Below are 21484 nucleotides of genomic sequence, written 5' to 3'. Positions count from 1 at the left end.
GTGATAATATACCTGGCTCCTGATGGTTGTAATTATGTGCAGCTAGTAAATGTTAACTGTACTTATTGCTATCATACAACAAACTAAACCTTGCAATGATATGCAAATTCCTTTTTTTGTTAAGACTCTATAGTGGCCTATACCTAACCAATGATAATTAGTTGAGCCCTTAGACTCAGCATACAATGGAGGATTGTTGACTAAAAACTACCCTGGCTATAAGCCACCAGTGGTTGATAATTGCAATGTACAAAATGTTAGCATGGCTGATGAATGAAAATAAGACTAAAGTAACAATTTTAAAAAAGATCTTTTTATTCCTGAATATCTGAATACTGGTAAACACAAATCAGGCAAGAAAGACTCGTTAACATTTTAGCCTTGCTGATCCTTCCTGATTGCTGAGAATATTGAATAAAAAACTATTAACAGAATTCAAAAATCATTTTTACTGTCATTTCTTTATTGATGAAATTTACTTTTTAAACAGTCTAGAAACCATATAAAGGAGAAGATCTACGTTTTGGAAAGCATACTTGAGTAATCATTACAAAGAAATGCTAAACTTTGGTTTGATAAATATATTTGTGCTACTGTTCATGTTTTCTGCAGGGTGATTCTGGAGGACCATTGGCTTGTGAGGAACCATCAGGAAAGTGGTTTCTCGCAGGAATTGTGAGCTGGGGACAAGGATGTGGTCGATATGGGCACCCTGGAGTTTACACGCGAATTACAAAGTTTCAAGACTGGATTCGGAGAAACATGGGAATCAGCATCAATTGATCAAAATTATTACATGCTGAAGACAAATTTTAATTTAATTCAAGTAGTGGTTCCTGCTGTAATACTCACGTTGCTCCACCAGTGAAGTACCCAAATGTTTAATTATAATTCTACCTTCTACATACTTGGCTCAAAAGAATTTTAGTTATCATGATTGGATGAAATCAAGTTAAACATGGGCATTATTGTTCCTTTTTATTGCTCCAGTATGAGAGCCCACTGAATGTCATAGCGTCATTGAGACATTGTGGTACAGAATGAGCACATTTAATGCATTGAGTCTGTGTGGTACTCCTTAAAACAGCTGACTAATTCTCACTTCCTTGCTTTATCTCTGCAGCCCTTTAACTTAACATCTGCCATGTGCCTATCCAGTTTCCTTCTGAAATTATTTAATGTCTCAGCTTCCACCCCACCATAGGCCACCAGTTCCTGGTCGTTATCATTTGCTGTGTGAAAAACAGGTTCTTCGTCAATACATACCACTACATCTCTTGTCAAAGCCTTTAATTTGTGTTCTCTAGACCTAGTACATTCAGTTAATGTGAACTGTCTACCTTACCTAAACCTGTTATTAATCCCCATCAAATCACCCCTCAATCTCCTGTCTACCAGGAAAACATATGCAGCTTCTCGAACTTGTATCGATATTCCTTCATCCCTGGCAACCTTCTGGGAAATCTCCTGTGCATTCCCTCAAGGACCTTCATATCTTTATTAAAGTTTGGAGAGAACATTTCTTCCAAAATGTATCATCTTATGTTATTCTGTATTAAATTCTATCTGCTACTTGTTACTTCCATTCTGGAAATCCTGTTGCAGTCAGTGGTCTCATTCTCACTGTTTGCCATACTTCCAAGTTCAGTATTATCAGCAAATTTTGAAATTTTATTCTGAAATCCTATATCTAGATCATTCATAAATAATCAAAAAAGCCAACTTTTAAATATCTAACCCAGCGGTTTTTAAAATTTGTGCCATGACAAATTTTCATATCCTTGCTTCCAATCTCCTCCGAAACCTCAAATGATATTCATCACTGCACGTGCATAAGAGAAAGGAAAACCATCTGATTGTGTGCCTGTGTGCCTTGACACTGAAAAGATTGGGAATCACTGGTCTAACATGACACTATTCTGTGAGCCTCAATTTCATTTCGTCAAACATTTTTTTAAAATCCATGCAACAACATCCATTGCATTTCCTTCATTACCATTCTCTGTTACATAATCAAAAAATTTAATTGAATTTGTCATATATGACATCCCTTTCGTAAATCCATGCTTGCTGTCCTTAATCAGGTCGAATCTCTCCAAGGTTGACTGTTGTTCTTTTCCCTGAGTATTGTATCTAAATTTTTTACCACTACTGATATTAAACTGGACTGACCTGTAATTAGTTGCAGTGACATTGCATCCTTTCTTGAATAAGAGTGCTACATCTTCTAATCCATAATACTCTGGCACCTCCACCACATAAAAGGAAGATTAGAGATTTTAGCATGCCTTTCTGCCATCTCCTCCTCCTCTACCTTAGCAAACAGTGTTGTTAGACACCTAGACTAGGCAAGTTAACCACTCAAAACATAGCCAGCCTTTGCAGCTTTCCTGCCTAACAATTTTCACCATCTCCACATTTACTAATTTTATTAGCATCTTCTTCCTTAGTAAGTATCAATACAAAATTAAATGTTGAATATTCTAGTTCTACCTATACCTTCAAGAATATATCACTGTCCTTGTCCCTAATAGGGTACACTCCACTTCTTAATATCTGCTTTTTATTGATATACTGATAGAAGACTTTGAGATCTTTTTATGGTAACTGCTGTTTTTTCTCTCAATCACTATTTGCCAGTCTTACTTTCTTCTTCACTCACCTCTCAACTTGTTGTATTTGGCCTAATTCCCACTTGAAGAATTCACCCACATGCATCAAATGATCACCGATTATCACGTTACCATTTTTATGGTCAGTCTTTAGTTTCTTTCTGCTCTGGCTAATTCCCCTCTCATCCCATTGAGGTCAGTCATCTTCTGGCTTAGATGTTATACTTTTGATTGTTCCATTTTACTTTTCCATTACTAACCTATTTTTGTGATATAATGAGCACTCTTATCCTAGTGCTTTCCCACAGATACTTAGCCCACTTCATTTCCTGGCACCAAATCCAGCAGTGTCTCTTTTCCATTGGACGCAACTGATAAGAAAGTTCTTTTGAATAAATTTCAGAAACTCCTCCATCTCTTACATTTCCTCTAACATTATCCTAGTCAATATTATCAGTATCACTGCACTGTACTTCCTGCGTGTCTCTGATTTCTCTATTGATCTGATGTTCTATCTCTCTCACTAGTTGCGGTCCCAGTAGCCTTCTTGCTTCTCAACTGTAACAAAATGGATTTTGTCTTTATCCACTGAAGGCCGTCCTGTCTTTCAAATGCTACACATATTTCCTATTAAGTCTGCCAGCTCATCTCCTGTTTTCCCTTGCCTATGTTTAATCCTTTTTATTATAAATATTAAGCTCACAGTTCTCACCACATTTAAGCCAGTTTTCCATTATTGTCACAACATCATATTCCCATATGGCTATTTGTGTTTGTTCCTCACTAACTTTCTTCACCACATTTTGTGTTTTTTCCATACGTGCATTGTAAACCTCTCTTTCTATTGTGCATTGTCCTGTTCCTATCTTACACAGTGCAACTTCATTCTTAAATACTATCAAACACTCCCTCATGCTCCTTATTTTTCTTTCCCTTATTTTAATATGTTATGCCCATCTTCTGCCAATTTATCTTAAACATCCACCCCAACCCCATCTCCACTACTGAACCTTCCCAAGAGTCCTGTTGATGTCTGCCCCATCCCTTTTGAAAAAAGATGTCTTCTACACAGAACTGATAGCAGTGCTTCAAAAGCCTGAAGCCTTTCCTCCTCCAGTATGCCATAGGCTTTGAGTTAGTCTGCCTTATCCTCCTCTTTTTACTGTCGCTGGTATGTGGAATTACGAGTAATTCAAAGATTATTACCTTTTAGGTCCCACTTTTTAACCTACCCAGTGCCTGAAAATCTGGCTGTATTACCTTGCTACCTGTCCTCCCTGTATCATTGGTACCAACATGTTTCACAAAGTCTGGTGTACTCTCTTCTCTTTGAAGAATAATCTGCATGCTCTCTGTAGTGTATTTTACCTTGCCCCTAGGGAGGCAACACGCCAAGCAAGACTCAATGATGCTTACAGAAATACCTGTCTCTCTCCCCCTAACAATGGAATCCCTTATAACAATTGCATTTCTGCACGATTGATGTTCCCTTCTGTGTCATCCATTGCCCATTGGGTACTGTGATCTGTCTGCACTCCTTCAGGTTTTGATGTTCCGAGCAGTCTGTAATGCTGAGCACTGGTTTGAGAATAGCAAACAATCCTGAAATTCTTAATCTTCCAGATGGTCGTTCATCTTCTATCCTGATATCTCACTGCCTGAGGCATGACCACATTCTGGAACATACAATCTAGGGTACAAGATATGCTTCCTGAAGCACTGCCATAGCAGCAAGGAAAGAATCAAACCATTTTGAGATTTTAAAAGTATGTTTGTCATGTAGTGTGGATGTGTACTTTACAGCCACTCTTTAAAATCTGCGCTGCATTACAAATCTGGTTGAGAAAGTCATTAACAGCTTCAGTAATGAAGTTATCAGTCCAACAGTAGTATCTGCTGTTTGGGTTTCAGGTAGATAGCAGCTATTCACTAATTACGTTACACTACTTCAATGAAGCTTGAAATTTTCTTTCCTGCATGTAAACTTTTTCTCTTTGGAGTTTATAATGTCCAATGCCAACATCTTGTTTTATTCAAATTAATTCTAGAAAGTTGCAAAACATTCTTACGTGATACAAGTTCCCCTTTAGAACTTTTTTTACACCTAGTTTGAACTCATCTCAGATGAACAATCTGTGATATGAAATAGAAACCTGCCAGAATCTAGAAGATCCCTTGTATTATTTTGTTGTGAAATCTGGTTAGTCCCCGAGTCAAAAGTTAGACCACACCAAAAATAAGCCCAGTGCTAAAGGTACCATGTGAAAGCAAGTTGAGGCATTTTCTGCAAGTAACTAGATTGCAGAGTTCAGCTCAGCATCCACTTCCCAAACTAATTAAGTATAATTATCTACAAATAAAGGAGGTGAAAAGGTTTATAATGTTTTCTTTTAACAGTAATAAAAAGACTCAATATTAATTTGTTGATATAAAGTATCTTTAGTTGCGGTAATGTATGTGGCCTCAGACATCTAATAACATGAGAATAATTTAATTAATTAGTATTGATTTTAATCCTACAAACTACCAAACCGAACACCACTACCTGGTGACACTTGATGAATTTTGAATTCGACCAAGGGTCCTGTGGAGATAGGCACGATCCTAATTTAAAATCTAAAAGTCTGAACCCATCTCTGACCTACGTCAGCTTGTGAAACCCCTCCCTCCAATTTCCATTCCAATCACCAGTTACCTTATGCCAGCGTTTGATCCGTGGTGATATCTAGAGTTTGTCAACTGATCGTGACTAATAGTTTCAGGTGGAAGACAAATATGAAATGTCTAAAAAGACCCCAAAGTTAAAATCGGAAAGGCCTTGTTATAGTTACATAGGTGATTTGGAGTTGGGGACTAAGTGTGGTGTGTCAAAATTTGCAGATGACACTAAGGTGAGTGGTACAGCAAAGTGTGCAGAAGACACTGAAAGTCTGCAGAGGGATATAGATAGTCTAAGTGAGTGGGCAAAAGTCTGGCAGATGGAGTACAATGTTGATAAGTGTGAGGTCATCCATTTTGGTAGGAATAACAGTAAAATGGACTGTGTTTTAAATGGTAAAAAATTGCAGCACGCTGCTGTGCAAAGGGACTTGGGTGTCCTTGTGCATAAATCACTGAAGGTGGGATTGCAGGTGCAACAAGTGATTAAAAAGGCAAATAGAATTTTGTCTACCATTGCTCGAGGGATGGAGTTTAAAAACAGGGAGGCTATGTTGCAGCTGTATAGGGTCCTGGTGAGGCCACACCTCGAGTACTGTGTGCAGTTTTGGTCTCCTTACTTGAGAAGGGATATACTAGCACTGGAAGGGATGTGGAGGAGATTCACTCGGTTGATTCCAGAGTTGAGAGTGTTGAATTATGAGGAGAGACTGAGTAGACTGGGATTATACTCATTGGAATTCAGAAGAATGAGGGGAGATCTTATAGAAACATATAAGATTATGAAGGGAATAGATAAAGTGGAGGCAGAGAGGTTGTTTCCGCTAGCAGGTGAAACTAGGACTAGAGGGCATCACCTCAAAATAAAGGGAAGCAGATGTAGGACTGAGGTCAAGAGGAACTTCTTCACCCAAAGGGTTGTGAATCTGTGGAATTCCCTGCCCAGTGAAGCGGTTGAAGCTACCTCGCTGAATGTTTTTATGGCAAGGCTAGATAAATTTTTGAACAGTAAAGGAATTAAGGGTTATGGTAAGTGGGCGGGTAAGTGCAGCTGAGTCTCAAAGATCAGCCATGATCTTATTAAATGGCAGGGCAGGCTCGAGGGGTCAGATGGCCTACTCCTGCTCCTAGTTCTTATGTTCTTATGATTCATCATTTCCCTACCACCCAAAAATCTGTGCTGAAATCAATTCCATTGTATCATTATCATAGCCATTTATTATTCCCCTTATTGTTGAACTGGTTAGGTCTGCTCATTATTTAAACCCTTGTAATATCTTCTTTGAATTGTAAACAGTCCTGACAAACGCTGGATTTTTGTCAGTTTTAAGTATGAAATATATTAACGTAAGTATTTGTGTGTGATGACATTTCACAAAATTTACATGCTGGGGGAGTTTCAGACTAGTTTATTGCAAAACCTATATGCAAAATCTGATTTTAGTCAGCATGATTGATTTTTGATTTTTGATTTTGGGGGCAAATTATATATTTGAATGACAATGGCACAGTGTTGTAATCCACAAAATGATTTGTCTTACCTTACCTTCCTAACTAGGTTTGGTTTTAATTACAGATATAATGAAAATGATCATCCTTTTAGGTTTTATTTTAAAGTCATTATTAAGCATCTGTGTAATGGAATAGTAACAATCAAGGAGTCACATAGAAGTAATGTTTTCCATTATACCTTACGTCAGCGTGGGAAAAATGGGTACAGATTTGATAACAATTTAATGAAGGGAACATCCCTTTTAGATGGAATGTAGTAATCAGGGCAAAATGTTTAATTACTGTACAGTGACAGGAGGCACAAAAGCTTTTAAAAAAACTTCAAACAATAAATTGAAGGTGATTTTCTATATGTTGATTTAAGAAATGTTGTTTCTTCAGAACAAAGATCATAAAAATTATGTGTGTGTAATAAAGTTCTTTTACAGATCAACTCAAATCTGATCAATCCTATTTCAAATGTAAAAGATATTTTCATTCCTGTTAGTTATTATTCATCAACAACCAAATTCCTAAGTAGTTTTACTGTCTAACAATTGATGATAATGGGAGATAATCCAAGGAAATGAATGCAATTTAGAAATTTCTAGAGAACTTTAGCAACTAAGCAGTAAAACATGATAGCAATCACAAATTTCTGTTGCATGGTTTTAATGTTCAGTTGTCGTGATAAAGTGCTTTTCTTGGTCTAACAATTTGGTTATTAGACTGCTCCATGTGGCTTAAATATGCACAAACCAGTGTCATTTGGAGATTAACTGCTAAATAAGTTGTTAAGATCTGGACTACATTGCTTGCATGGTTAAATCATGACATTAAATAAGGAATTGGAACATTTTCTGAAAAGGAAAAAAAATGTGTGATGCTATTGGGAAAAGCTGGTTAAGTGACACTAGGTGAATTGCATTGCAAGGGGCCAGTTTAGGCATGACAAGCTGACTTGCCTCTCTCTGTGCTGTAACCATTTTATGGTTTGCAGATTAGCAACTGTTCATAAAATTTTAACTTCCCACAAGGCAGAATGCAAATATCAAAGACAGAATAACTGCCAGGAAATGACATGCTTCCTTTTCTTGTGTATCTTTGGTATTTGATACTTATATTTGCCAACTAGAAAAACATTCTTCAATTATTATTAATGATTTATGGAACTGTATTCTTAAGTTGTAATAACCAGATTTACCACACTAATTCAGCATTGAATCAATTTTTAATGGATTATGTGCATCAATATTACAGATAAGACAGACCATCTTGCCTGATTTATCATCCAGATTAATCTGACATTCTCAATCCTTTATTAACAATCATGCCACTCTCTACTAGAATATCTATTAAAAACATAATGCCAAGAATTTTAACCCTTCTTCAGTAGTGATGTGAGGGGATAAATTGAAAAACATATAAAACCTGATTCCCATTATGTCGCAAATGATCCTACTTCCATTTTAACCAAGGTGAGGCATCCTTGGTGTCTTGCACAGGAGGAGACAGCTCTACCATTATAGCATTTTTTTTTATCGACCTGTCTGGAAGAGTTGTGGCACACCTCTGTGGCTATCACATCCTCAGATGGGACTTACATGCAGACCTTATGGCCCAAACGTAAGGACACTGCAACATTTCATGAAAATCTCACCATTATGATATATTAGTGAAAATCTATATGTTTTTAATCAACTTGCTAAGACAGAATATGACACATCTCCAGAGCAGTTGGATCTTGAACCCGGAGCTTCTGGCCCAGAGGTAGGGTAATATCACTGTGCCAGAGGGGCCCTGTTAGTATGTTATATGTTTCCTGAAATCCTTACAATCATTTTGAACTTAATGCTAGATAACTGGGTAGTCCACAGCTCAGGAAACCCAAAATTAAAGGGAGGAGAGAGAAGCTGGATCTCGGAGGCAAGGGTTTTTAATTGCAATGTTGGTGGGCCAGAAGGACTAGAGTGCTTCTCTGACTCCTATGTCAGGTAAAACACTCTTGTTTCTGATTTTGGAAGGTTTGGGGTTCAAGCTTTGCTCCAGGAAGTACAGATTTTTCACTGACCTAGAGTTGTCAGTCAGAAAGTCAGGGGTAACACATCAGAATTTCTAACTCTGATATCATGGATCAGTTCTCTGAAGACCATCCTGACTGGATTCATCTTAAGTTTATTGGCAGCCAGTCATTGATGGTCACAATAGCAAATATGCCAGGAATTTTGAGCACAGGAGGTGCATGGGGAAGACAGGGTGTGAGAATAAGTAAGCGGGGGCTGTTAATAGAGGTAGCTTGTGCAGAATTATTCAGAGCCTGAGGGTGTATGGATCAGAGACAAAGTGGTTGGGTCAGGTCTTGATGAGATGGAATCAGGGCCAGGTTGAGATGAAGGAGTGTATGGAGAGCTCAGTGGAAATCATACTTAACTTAAATGGATACTTCTCAATCCTTTCTTCATGGAGGATACAAGTTTTCCCAGTGCTTGGGAAACAGCCAACCACTGTTAAAGCCCATAAATGAATATGAAATAAACACTGGCGCTATTACTTTGGTCACAACTGTTTCCCAATCAATGACTCCATCCAATCCTCTCTCTTTTCCTTTTTCTCTCTTCCCCTGGCAACTCTTGGAGCCTCAAAGTACTTGCAAACTTGGTGATATGTTTAACTGAAGACAAGATCAGAACCTCATATACCTGCCATCATTAAGATAACTTGTATCAATTTTGTTAATCTGGCCTGTCTTTGCCCTTTCCTTAACACATCTGCTGAAAACTTAATCCATACCTCTGTTTTCTATAGACTTAAAATCTTCAGTGTATTCCTTGTCAGCCTTCCATCTTCTAACCTCCATAAACTTGAATTTATTCCAAATCCTGCTGCCTATTTTTATTTGGGCTAAATTGTGTTCACCCATCAACATTGTGTTCATTGAGCAACGTTGGCTCCCACTTAAATTACACCTTAATTTGAAATTCTAATCTTTCGTCCCTAATCCCTGTGTGGTCCTTGTCATTCTTATCTGTACGTCCTCAGCCTTACAACCATTCAAGACTCCATTGATGGTCCAGTTCTGGCTTTTTTGCATTCCTGATTTTGATCACCTTACTGAGACAATTTCTTAGGCATTTAGCTGTGGATTTACATCTATAAACCTTGGAATTGTGTCTGAGAATTCCACATCAGTGCCTTTTCGGACTTAATCTGCAGTTGGGGAGGGTTAGATTTTTCCAATGCTAGGAGAAGGGTGTGGAGCCACTTCTTCTATTAAGTGAATCCTGGCCATCCTGGTTCCCACAATGATAATGTGAGTGTCATTAAACAAAATTTAAATAAACTAAAAAAAGTCATCAGGACAAGAGAGGATGCTGGCTAGTGAATTTGTTCCATTTGCAAGCCTTTCATAAACATGTATGTTAAGTTTAGTTAATTCAATAAATACCCATGGCACAGATCTTTAATCCTGTGGGATGTGCATCCTGTAAAGTGTGGGAACTTCAGGATGCTTTTCCAGTGTCCTGGACAACTATATATGTAGAAAAGTTTCTTCAGCTAGAGCAGTTTGAGCTCCTTGCTAGACCTTGAACAGTAGTTGACATCAGTAGGTGAACAAGTATGTAGATAGAACATTTCTGAATGTGGTCACCCTGCAGCTTAAGGGTTTGCAGTCAAGAAGGACAAGGCAGTTAGTATAGCAGTCCTGTCAGTGCATCTCACTCTCCAATTAGTATTCAATCTAAATACGTAAATGTGGTTGTTCCTCTGGCTAATGCCCCAGGATCCAAGCTCAAAGCAGTAAGTTTGGCTGAACTGTGTGGAGGTCAGAAGGAAGATTTGGAAATCAATAGTGTTAGGAATAGACAGGCCATCCTGTGTTGCAGACATTAATTCAGGATGATGTGCTGCTTCACTGGTTTCTGGATCAGGATGTCACTGAGTAACTGCAGAGCACCGAGGAGTGATAGTGAACAGCCATCAGTCATGGTATCAATCAACGCCAACGACATAGTGAGACAGAGGGATGAAAACCTGTCAGACGATTTTAGGGAGTTAGGAAAGAAAATAGCAAACAGGGCCTGGCTGGTACCAACTGCCAGATTACTCACTGTGCCATGCAGTAGTGACTAAAGAAATTGAAGGATAGAAAAAATAGATGCACAGCTGGATTAAGATTTCTGTGATATTGGGACTGATTTTGAAAAAATGGAAATTGTACAGGCCAGATGGACTGCACCTGAAGACAGCCAGAACCAAATTCTTTGTGAGCCAGTTTATCTGTGCTACCTGGGAAATCTTAAACTAAATTGCCTCAACGATACGAACCAACAAGAAAAAAAGTGCACAAACAGGTGGAAGATATGTGTAATCAAAATTTCTTATTTTGTAAGGAATCATAATAAATAAAATCCAATATGTCTAAATTAGATTTATTATTCATGTATATGAATGGATTGAGTGTGGTAACTAAGATTAGTAAGTGTAGATAAAATAGCAATGTGGGTATATGATGAGGCAGTGACAGAGATGTAGGTCAAGAAAGGGTCAATGTACTAAATGCTCCTGGCTGCAATGTGTTTAGGAATGATAGGGAAAGATATGGGACGACAGGATTGATTAAGGACAATATTTGAGTACTGAAGAAAGTACTTGCCCCAGAGGGGTCAAGGACTGAACCAAAAAATGAAGAACAGAAAATGCTGGAGAAACTCAGCAAGTCTTTAATAACTGTAGAGAGAGAAATAGAGTTAACCTGTTGAGATTGATACGTCTTGAGAGTTCTGAAGAAGTCATACCAGACTCAACTTCAACTCTGCTTTCTCTCCACAGATGCTACCAGGCATTCTGAGTTTGTTCGGCATTTGCTGTTTTCATTTTTCCAGCTTCCTTAGTATTTTGTTTTTATTAAGTGCAAAACCTGGTTGTTTGGAGCTAAGAAGCAATATTGGTACCATTACATGACTTGTTACATTCTTTGTTTATTCTATACTACTGAGGATTTCCAAAGAAATCAACTTGCAAAGAAATGTCTGTTAGGCGGAAAAACTAGTTATGATGGGGGTGATTTAAATACACATAGACTCTGATCATATTAATGTAAAGGACAGAGAAGAGGAATAGTTTATGAAGTGTGTTCAGGAGAATATTCTACATCAAAGTTTTCAGATCAAAGACAAAGGAGGCATTGCTGGATCTGGATCTGGTAATATGTGTACAATGGATCAAAAGTCAGGAGGGAAACGTAGGATTGAAATTTCTTACCCAGGCAACGGTGAGCCAGTTGGGAAAATATGGTGAGATCAGACTAAATAGGACTTTTATGTCAAGAAAAAAAAGACCAAGAACCAAATTTTGAATGGTGAGATGAGAATCTTGCTAGTGAGCAGTGAGAAGCCTATTTGCATATACTTTATGCCATTACTACCTAACCTCATGCTGTAGAGGTGCCGGTGTTGGACAAAGTCAGAAGCCACACGACACCAGCTTATAGTCCAACAATTACTTGAAGTCACAAGCTTTTGGAGCGTAGCCCCTTCATCAGGTGAAGTGAGAGAGAAGTGCACAAATACAGAATGTATAGGCAGAGAGATCAAAAGATCATACAAATGGTGTGACACTTTTGATCACCTGCAGAGACTTAATACTCAACACTCCATTCACACCATTTGTATGATGTTTTGATCTCTCTGTCTATAAATTCTGTTTGTGTGATTCTCTTTCACTTCACCTGATGAAGGGACTATGCTCCGAAAGCTTGTGATTTCAAATAAACCCTTTGGACTATAACCTGGTGTCACGTGACTCCTGACTGTGCATTCCTATTCTCACAATTACCAGATAGACACTAGAGGGTGACAGTTCCCAGCATGAAAGTCAAAGCAGATACTTGTCGACTCCAGCTGATTGCCTGCTCCTTCAGGCCTCCATCTCGAACAGCAGTCACCAACACTTTAGAACAAAAACAAAGTTGCTGGAAAAGCTCAGCAGGTCTGGCAGCATCTGTGAAGGAGAAAACAGAGTTAACGTCTCGGGTCCAGTGACCCTTCCTCAGCACCAACATCTTAGGATACATTCCACGGGCAGTGACCACCCAAATCCCAGTCCAGGGGGATTGCATTGCACGTGCACAGGCCTCACCACATCACTGATCTACGTACAATACAGTTCTCTATTTCTCTACACACTTTGGAGCACACTAAAATCTTTCATTGTAATGCTACAGTCAGGGCATTTTGCACACAGAGACCAGGGTGAAACTCAGGGCTCCTTGCTGTATTAGTAGCCACCCATTGTGCACCTATCTGGATGCTCACAGCATTTCTGCTTTACCTTGTCTTTATCCAATTTGCCGCCTCATTCAGAACTTAAAATGCTCATTATACTTCTGTCTAGCCTTGTTGCTTTAGCACATGCACAAATCCAGGCTGTATGACATGGCTTTCAGCAGTGATCAAGCAACAGGGTAAAACATGTTGCCATATGGTTCCACGCTGTGACAATGTTGCACTTGTACCACATGCTAATAGCTTAAATAGCAAACGCACTGAATGTGCTTTATAAGATCATAAAAACTAGGAGCAGGAGTAGGCAATTCAGCCCCTTGAACCTGGTCCACTATTTAATACAATCATGGCTGATCTCATCTCAGCCTCAACTCCATTTTCCTGCCCTCTCCCCATAATCCTTTAACCCATTAAATATCTGTCTGTCTCCTCATTAAATTTATTCAGTGCCCTTGCATCCTTTGCACTCTCAGGTAGTGAATTCCACAGATTCAACCAAATGAATCAAATGACCGTGCCTCAAAATGTAAAGGGATAAGACGATTAGATATAAGAACTGAATTTTACCATTCGGCCCTCCAAGTCTGCTCCACTATTTGATTCATGGCTGCAATGTTTCTCAACCCCATTCTCCTGCCTTCTCCCCATAACGCTTGATCTCTTTACTAATCCAGAACCTATTATCTGTCTTAAATACACTTAATGACTTGGTCTCCACAGTCTTGTGCGACAATGACTTCCACAGATTCACCACCCTCTGACTGAAGGAATTCCTCATCCACTCAGTTCTAAAGAGTCAGCCTCACTCTGAGGCTGTGCCCTTGCACCCTAGTCTCTCCTATTAGTGGAAACATCTTCTCCATATCCACTCTATCCAGGCCTCTCGGTATTCTGTAAGATTGAGATGACCCCTCATCCTTCTAAACTCCATTGAGTTAAGACCCAGAATCCTCAACTGCTCCTCAAATGATGAACCCTCCATTCCTGGGATCATTCTTGGAAACCTTCTCTGGACGACCTTCAATGCCAACACATCCTTCCTTTGACAGGGGGCCCTAAACTGCTCACAATATTCCAAACGCCGTCTGACGAGAACCCTGTACAGCTTGTATTCTAGCCCTCTTGAAATAAATGCTAAAATTCCACTTGCATTCCTAACTGCCAGCTGAACCTGAATGTTAACCTTAAGAGAATCCTGAACTAGGACTCCCAAAACCGTTTGTGCTTCATATTTCCAAAGCCTTTTCCATTTAGAAAATGGTCTACACCTCTATTCTTCCTATCAAGGTGCATAACCTCACACTTTCCCGTGTGGTATTCTGCAACCTCTCCACTTGGTCAACACAAACTGTTCCTCCACCTATCTTTGTGTCATCTCCAAACTTAGCAACGACGCTCTCAGTCCCTTTATCCAGATTGTCAACACATAATGTGAATAGTTGTGGTCCCAACACCAAGCCCTGCAGAACTCCACTAACCACCAGCTACCATCCTGAAAAAGACCCATATATCTCCACTCCCTGCATTCTACAGTAAGTCAGTCCTCATTCTGTGCCAGCACCTAGCCCCTAACACAATGTGCTCTTATTTAGCAGCCTACTGGGGGGAACCTTGTCAAAATCCATAATACTACATACTCAGTAATCCTTAATAAGGATAAGGGACACAGTAATAAGGACAGGGACCAATATCTTTCCAGGGTCTGGGAGTTCATATCACTGCAGTCCAGGGAGTGGGCCACAATGAGTCCCAATGGTCATGGTCAGCCAGTCTGGGGATAAGTCAGTCAGAGAGATGCACAGATATCAGCACCTACCAAATCAATGACCATTACCATTGAGAAGGACAAGGGCAGCAGATATATGGGAACACTACAACCTGCAAGTTACCTTCCAAGCCATATTTATCCTGACTTGAAACTATAATCTGGGTTTTCTGCTGATTGGACAGTCATTCCTGAAACATCATTGAGAGTTGCACTTGGGAACCCTGTGGTTACCCATTGTAGCAGATTCCAATGGAATTGCCAAGAATTTGAAGATTCCATTGGACAATTCCCCCATACTTGGAACCAGCCGAAAGTATTGAAAGGTCTACTGAAGTTAACTAAATAGTTACTCAGGAAAAGTCAGATTATTAGATACTTAGTTTAGTTCCTGAGTAACTATTAAACTGACACCAGTTTTACTTCACACATCTCAACTATATTACTCCAAGGCACATTACAGTACCAGATCCTGAACTGACACCATCCTTCCTCTCCGTGACATAACACCTATTCCATTGGTCCCTGACACTCCCTTCTCCAGACACAACCACGTCCTTTACGACCTGATAACTCCTCCAAGACTTGATTCCTGCCTTTGTCCTGCCACCTGGCCCATTTCCCCCTCCCCTCACTCTGCACCTAATGTCCTCTTACCACTTTCTGGACTAACAACTATTCTCCTGCCCACCCATACTTGACCACTACCCCTTCCCCACTTTGGATCTAATAGCCCTTTCCCCTGCTCCCCAATACCATCACCCACTTCCTCTGGTCTGGACCTTACACCCCAATTTACCTAGCTCCAGACTTGACACCCCTGGTACAGGCCTGATGCCCTTTTCTTCTGCAATAGACCCCTTCTTCCCCCTACACTGGACCCGAGCCCTACATAACCAACACCCCCTCTACAATCTGGATTTGAGTCCTAATCCTAACCCTTCCCCCACTCTGAATGTAAACACACACCCCCTCCCCACCAAATCCACTCTAGTCCTTATCCTCCCTTTCCCTGCTCCAGACCCAACCCAACCCCTTGGACCCAACAACTCCCCTCTTCTGCACCCATATCTTCTACCCACCGCAACACACCTTAAACACTCCATCACTTGTTTCAGAGATAGTAGGAACTGCAGATGCCGGAGAATCTTGGCCGGAAACATCAGCTTTCCTGCTCCTCTGATGCTGCTTGGCCTGCTGTGTTCATCCAGCTCTACACCTTGTGATCACTTATCTGGCCCTCTTGACACTTGGCATCCTGGACATGACTTAATTGGCATCCTACCCAGCCTGCACTCTACTAACCTGGCACCCTAACCTCTCAGTTACCTTGCATACTTCTCATTTGACAGCAGCTGTCAAAAGTGGCTGTCTGTGATCCTGGACCTTTTCCTTTCGGAATACTGCTGTGTAAAAGGGGAATTGGTTCGCCTTTCACTGACAGTTCTGCGTTACAAGAGAACTGTTAAAATGGAAATACGGCTCTGCATTTCTGTAAGTTATTCTGCTGTCAGCAATGTGGAACTTCTGTGGCGTAAAGAAAGGAGTGGAGTGACAATGTGTGGGAAGTACTACATTGCTGCTCTTTCAGTGTGGTTGGATCAAAACCCTGCTAAGCCGAACGCGCCAGCACTCTGGGTGTACCTACAGCACAATGATTGCAGCGGTTCAACACGTCCGGTCACCTCCACCTCCTCATGGGCAGCTAGGAATGGCCAATACAAGCTGCCCACTCACAGGGAAAAGAGAAACAGTGAAAATAAACAGTAATACTTGGAAATGATTGCACTGGAACTCCATTTTAAAGTATCCAAGACCAGTTAGTGTGCATTTCACAAGCTTTTTTTTGTGGGCGGCCAGCGATGCCCATATCCCCCTCCCCCGAGTGAATGAAATGAATTAAGTCCCAACTCTCAGAAGTCTCGGGAAAGGTTTGAGGCTTCCAGCAAATGTCGGCACAGGGTCGTTTAAATTAAAAAGTACTGACGGCGATGATTTTTTTTAAAGTACGATTTCGACTCTGGTAACTCCAGACCATAGATGATTCCCATACATTGAGGAAACTGGGCGCAGCTTAACTTACGCCTATTAAAGAGGTGTGACTTGTGCATCATTTCACATTCCTGGAAATTACCCCTCCTAACAGTCGCAGAGCGAAACGCAACACTCGCCCTTCCCAAACCTCGGCAGAAATCAGGGCGCGTTATCCTCCTGTTAATTATTCTTGTAAGTAAGAGCCAGATTTACTCCAGTTATTATTTTGCCCAGTTGGCTGCCAACTTTGTGAGAAGTTACTCTCAACTTTAGTCTGGATTTCACCTGAACCCAAGACTTCCGGGGTTACGGCAACTAAATGATCTGGGAAGTTTTATTTTGAAAAGTGAAACCAAGTCTGACTGAGTTTTCCTTTGAGGAGTTCGTATACAACATGGCAGAAGCAACACTAATACCAATGATCAATCTTCAATCCAACTGCGTTCAAACGAACAACAACACACATGAGACATTCCTTCCGGAGACGGAACACACTTGGCAGGTGAGCTGCAATCCTCCTCAGCCAACTATTGAAGGGAGATTTAAAACTCCCACTCGCTAGCTCGGTCATATTTTGAGCTGTTTCTCGTCGATTCGTTTGCTTAGCACACCTCCTCTTCGTTAGAACTTTCTTTTCCATTGTGATCCCAGTCTGTTAGGTTATTTAGGGGAAAGTTGACAGGTACACATTAGCGCTCCCTGGGCGGGCGAGTTAGATAGGCAAGTTGTCAGACTGGATTGGAACTGCATATTTGAATATAAAATCTTGCACGTCCTTCTAACGTTTCTTAACCAGAATAATATCCTGAATTGAAGAGGTTGTTAGGTAGGCTAATGTCCAATCAGATTTGTGCATTGTTCAGGTATAGTTACAACATTTAATGGACATTTGGATAAGTACAAGAGAAGGAAAGGTTTAGAGGGATATGAGCCAAACGCAGGCAAATGGGACTACTTTAGTTTGGTAAATTTCGTCAGCATGGACGAGTTGGACCGAAGGGTCTGTCTCCATGCTGTATAACTCTACCACTCTATAAATCTGATTGAAAACAAAATACTGTACTGCTGATACTAGAAATCTGACAAATAAACAGAAACTGCTCAAGAAGTTCGGGACGTCTGGCCATTTCGCCACTTCAGCCCCCTCTGTCTACCACTGTTAACTCCTTAACCAGCTTCGCTCTTTTACTGGAAATCAAAATGTCAACTCCTTCTTTCCCCACAAGTGCTGCCAGATGTGCAGAGTTTATCCAGCATTTTCAGTTTACCTCACAATTCCAACGTTTGACTGTTTTTGATAGTACATGACAAATAGTTGTTTGCCAGGCCACCAGGAGAATTCACCTTGCTTTTCAAATGATGGTGTCAGATTTTCCACATCCACTTGCTTCTAAGGGCAATCTGCTGTTAAAACTGGTTAAGGAGGTAATGCAAGTGGACAGAGAGAGCTGAAGAGGGGAAAGAGCAGAACAAGAAGAGCCAATAATATGGAAATTGAATCATATCATGATGTTTCTTAAATCTTTAACAGCTGCAAAGATTTCTATTAGATTACTTAATTTTCTGGATTCATATTTTAATTGTTTCTGCAGAAAGAACGGAACAGACAATGGAAAATTCAGTGTTGCAGAGAAACATACAATAGAAATATCTGCAATAAAATCAAGAGCTGGAAGTTTAAAGTGTTTATTGTGGTATCTTCTATATTATTAATAACCATATGCGTGATTCTTGGCATAAGTAAGTAGAATATTTAAATTATCAAAATAAAACATTTACTTATTATTGTACAGATTTCACTGCTGATGCAACACACTCTGGGAATATTGTTCAGTCCTGGAAAATGTGGGAGTGTATTTCTTAATTTGTGCATTGATTGATTTTACCCTCACATTCCATCTCTACTTTTTAATTAAAATTGTACTCAAAAACACAATTATTTTAACATGTTATGGATCATGAGAATTTTTGTCAATCATAAATGTCAGGCCTACACTATTATTTAACAAGATCATGGCTAATCTGATGGTAGCCTCAGCTCTGCATTCCTATCTACCTGCTATACCCTTTCAAACCCTTATCAATCAAAAATCTATCTAACCCAGCCTTTAAAATATTCAAAGGTCTTGCATTCACTGTTCACTGGAGAATAGAATTTCACAGAGCAATGACCCTCTTCAAGAAAATAAATCATAATCAAGGGTGACTCCTTATTTTTATATTGTGTCCCTCGGTTCAAGTCTCCTCCATTCTCTCAGAACACATACTGTTAATTCTCTTCAAGATCTTACATACTTCAGTAAGATCATGTCTCATCATGCTCATTAAACTCCAATGGGTACAAGCCAAACTGGTGTAATGTTTTGTTCATCCCTGGAACCAGTTGAGTGAACCATATGAATAGCTTCTAATGCTATTCTATTCTTTCTCAAGTAAGGAGATTGAAACTGTACACAGTACTTCAGATAATCTTAAACCTTTTTTTAAGTCTGACATGTATGGAATAACTTCCATTTTGTCCAAGTTAAGGAGACCTAGCACTTATCCTGACCTAACCTAGCTTCATTAGGAGGGATGTGTCATATCAGTTTCACCTCTATCCCACCAGTGTCGTATAAATCGCTATGCACTTGCTTCTGAATTTGAACTGTCCTATCTCATAATTGTGCACCTTTTTTATGAAATTTCGGGGCACAGATTTAGACAAGTCTGATGACAAACTTGTATGTGAACAAACTCTTCATTTTACGAATAAATTAAGTCTGTGCTTTTTACTTTTCCATCTCTGATTAATTCACACTGACCCAAGGAATAGAGAGAATACATTCAACACCTTTCCATTGTAAATCTTTGGACTTTAAAAGAAAGCTGGAGAGGGGAAAGTGGGAAACAACTAGATGTCATTCCGTAACCATGTTATTGCTCACAATTAACAATCTGCCTTCTCAAGCAGTTTGGGTTTAAGGGATGGATATCAAATGCAGGCTGGCCCAGTGACACCCACATCTCATGAGTAGACATATAAACAAATGAATCTGCTATTCTTGCCATACAGTTGGACTTAATATGAAAAGTGTCATTGAGTTAGAATTAGAAATCAGTTCTTTGTTTTTAAAGTTTGTCATGTTAAACTTCAACTTAAGTAAACCTCTTACACATATATCAGGGCTCATTTTTGATAACAGTTTTTCCTCCTGTTTTTAAGAAGCCACTTCATATGATGATGATTTTATTGATCCAAAACTCAAAATTTATGGAATTTCTCGATATTACATTGGAAGTATGAAAGCATCCAAACATTCATTAACACATGAACCAATGATACTTCATTGTAAAAACTACTCATTGGTGTTAAAAAATATGGTAAGTAATTTAGAAATAACAATACTTATAAATAAAATAGAAAGAGCAGATGTGGTACATAACTCATTTTTGTATTTGCTTCCCTTGTTAATATTCCTGGAGAATGTTTATGATAAAGTTATAGAATCAGAATTTTTGTTTACAATTGTATTATGTATTTATTACAGTAAAATTGCAGATAACGTTAAAATATTCTGAAATTCTTGGTTATAATCCCTATTACATTAAATAACTTAATTCAGAAACTGTCTGCAAACTGGCCCAATTCTTTAATTAATAATACCATGCAATAAATTCTTCTATAATACTTTCTTTCCAATTCATCCTCTAAGTATTTTTTCCAGTGGAATGCAAAACTATAGCCGGCAGTTTTAACTGTGTTGAACACAGTTGGGTGAAATAGTTTTGGTGGTCCACTCAACCATGAACCACTTAATTACCTTTGTTTACTCAATGCTTACCATTATTGTTAATGGTTAACTTGTACACAAATATCATCCTTCTCAACCTCAAAATCAAGTTCCTTTCTAAATGTTGTCCCATCTTTAACTTCCCTTTCTTCTTTACACTGGTGGTCAGTGCTACCCAGTTCAATTGTTACCTGTTGCACATTTTCAGTTCCTTTGGTTGAGTTCTTCCACTCATGCTCATGACATTGACACCACCTTGGCAAAAGTTGTCAATAGCATCTTATGTAGTTCTTTATCCCTCCCTTAACTCTGATTTTTTTTTGCAGTCCATTTGGCTAGTCATTCCATCTTCTTTGCTTCCTCCAATTCCTCTTCTCTCTGTCACAGACAGAACTTGTGTTCCCTTTACTCTCCAGGATTAGTATTTTGTGTGATGTGGAGGTGCCGGTGTTGGACTGGGCTAGACAAAGTCAGAAGTCACATGACACCAGGTTATAGTCCAAGAGGTTTATTTGAAATCACAAGCTTTCTGAGCGCTGCTCCTTCATCAGATGCAATGAGAGAGCAGAGCACACAAACACAGAGTTTATAGGCAGAGAGATCAAGGGCAGAAAGATCAAAAGATCATACAACTGGTATGAGTGGAGTGTCAGATGATAAGTCTCTGCAGGTGACCAGGAGTGTTGGACTGTGAGTAAAGTGTTAACAGCTGAATAGCCAGCGAAGGGATGACCTACAATCCAATTAAATGAAACAGAGAGATAATTACAAAAAAAAAATAAAAACAAGGTGGCACTGGAAATAAACTAACTGGAATCGCATACCGAATTGAAAACTGTATGAAGTAAATAAGGTAGAGCGATCATA

The 21484-nt window shown here is 39.4% G+C and overlaps 2 protein-coding genes across 2 annotated transcripts in view; both read left to right on the top strand.

Moving 5' to 3' along the window:
* LOC109932125 (suppressor of tumorigenicity 14 protein homolog) overlaps positions 1 to 783 on the top strand; it is a 126252-nt gene extending 125469 nt beyond the window's left edge. Inside the window, exon 19 of the mRNA XM_048602972.1 lies at positions 613 to 783. Coding sequence (XP_048458929.1) covers positions 613 to 783 — 171 coding nt within the window. The remainder of the gene's footprint in view (positions 1 to 612) is intronic.
* Positions 784 to 16939: 16156 nt separating this feature from the next.
* Positions 16940 to 21484, top strand: part of LOC109932127 (suppressor of tumorigenicity 14 protein homolog) — a 51045-nt gene continuing 46500 nt past the window's right edge. The window contains exons 1-3 of the mRNA XM_048602951.1: positions 16940 to 17346; positions 18437 to 18584; positions 20050 to 20207. Coding sequence (XP_048458908.1) covers positions 17239 to 17346; positions 18437 to 18584; positions 20050 to 20207 — 414 coding nt within the window. The 5' untranslated portion in view covers positions 16940 to 17238. The remainder of the gene's footprint in view (positions 17347 to 18436; positions 18585 to 20049; positions 20208 to 21484) is intronic.

This window comes from Rhincodon typus, chromosome 11 (assembly GCF_021869965.1).
Source record: "Rhincodon typus isolate 14 chromosome 11, sRhiTyp1.1, whole genome shotgun sequence".
Classification (NCBI taxonomy): Eukaryota; Metazoa; Chordata; class Chondrichthyes; order Orectolobiformes; family Rhincodontidae; genus Rhincodon; species Rhincodon typus.
The sequence above is the reverse complement of the archived record's forward strand: the minus strand, read 5'-3'. Positions and strand labels throughout refer to the sequence as shown.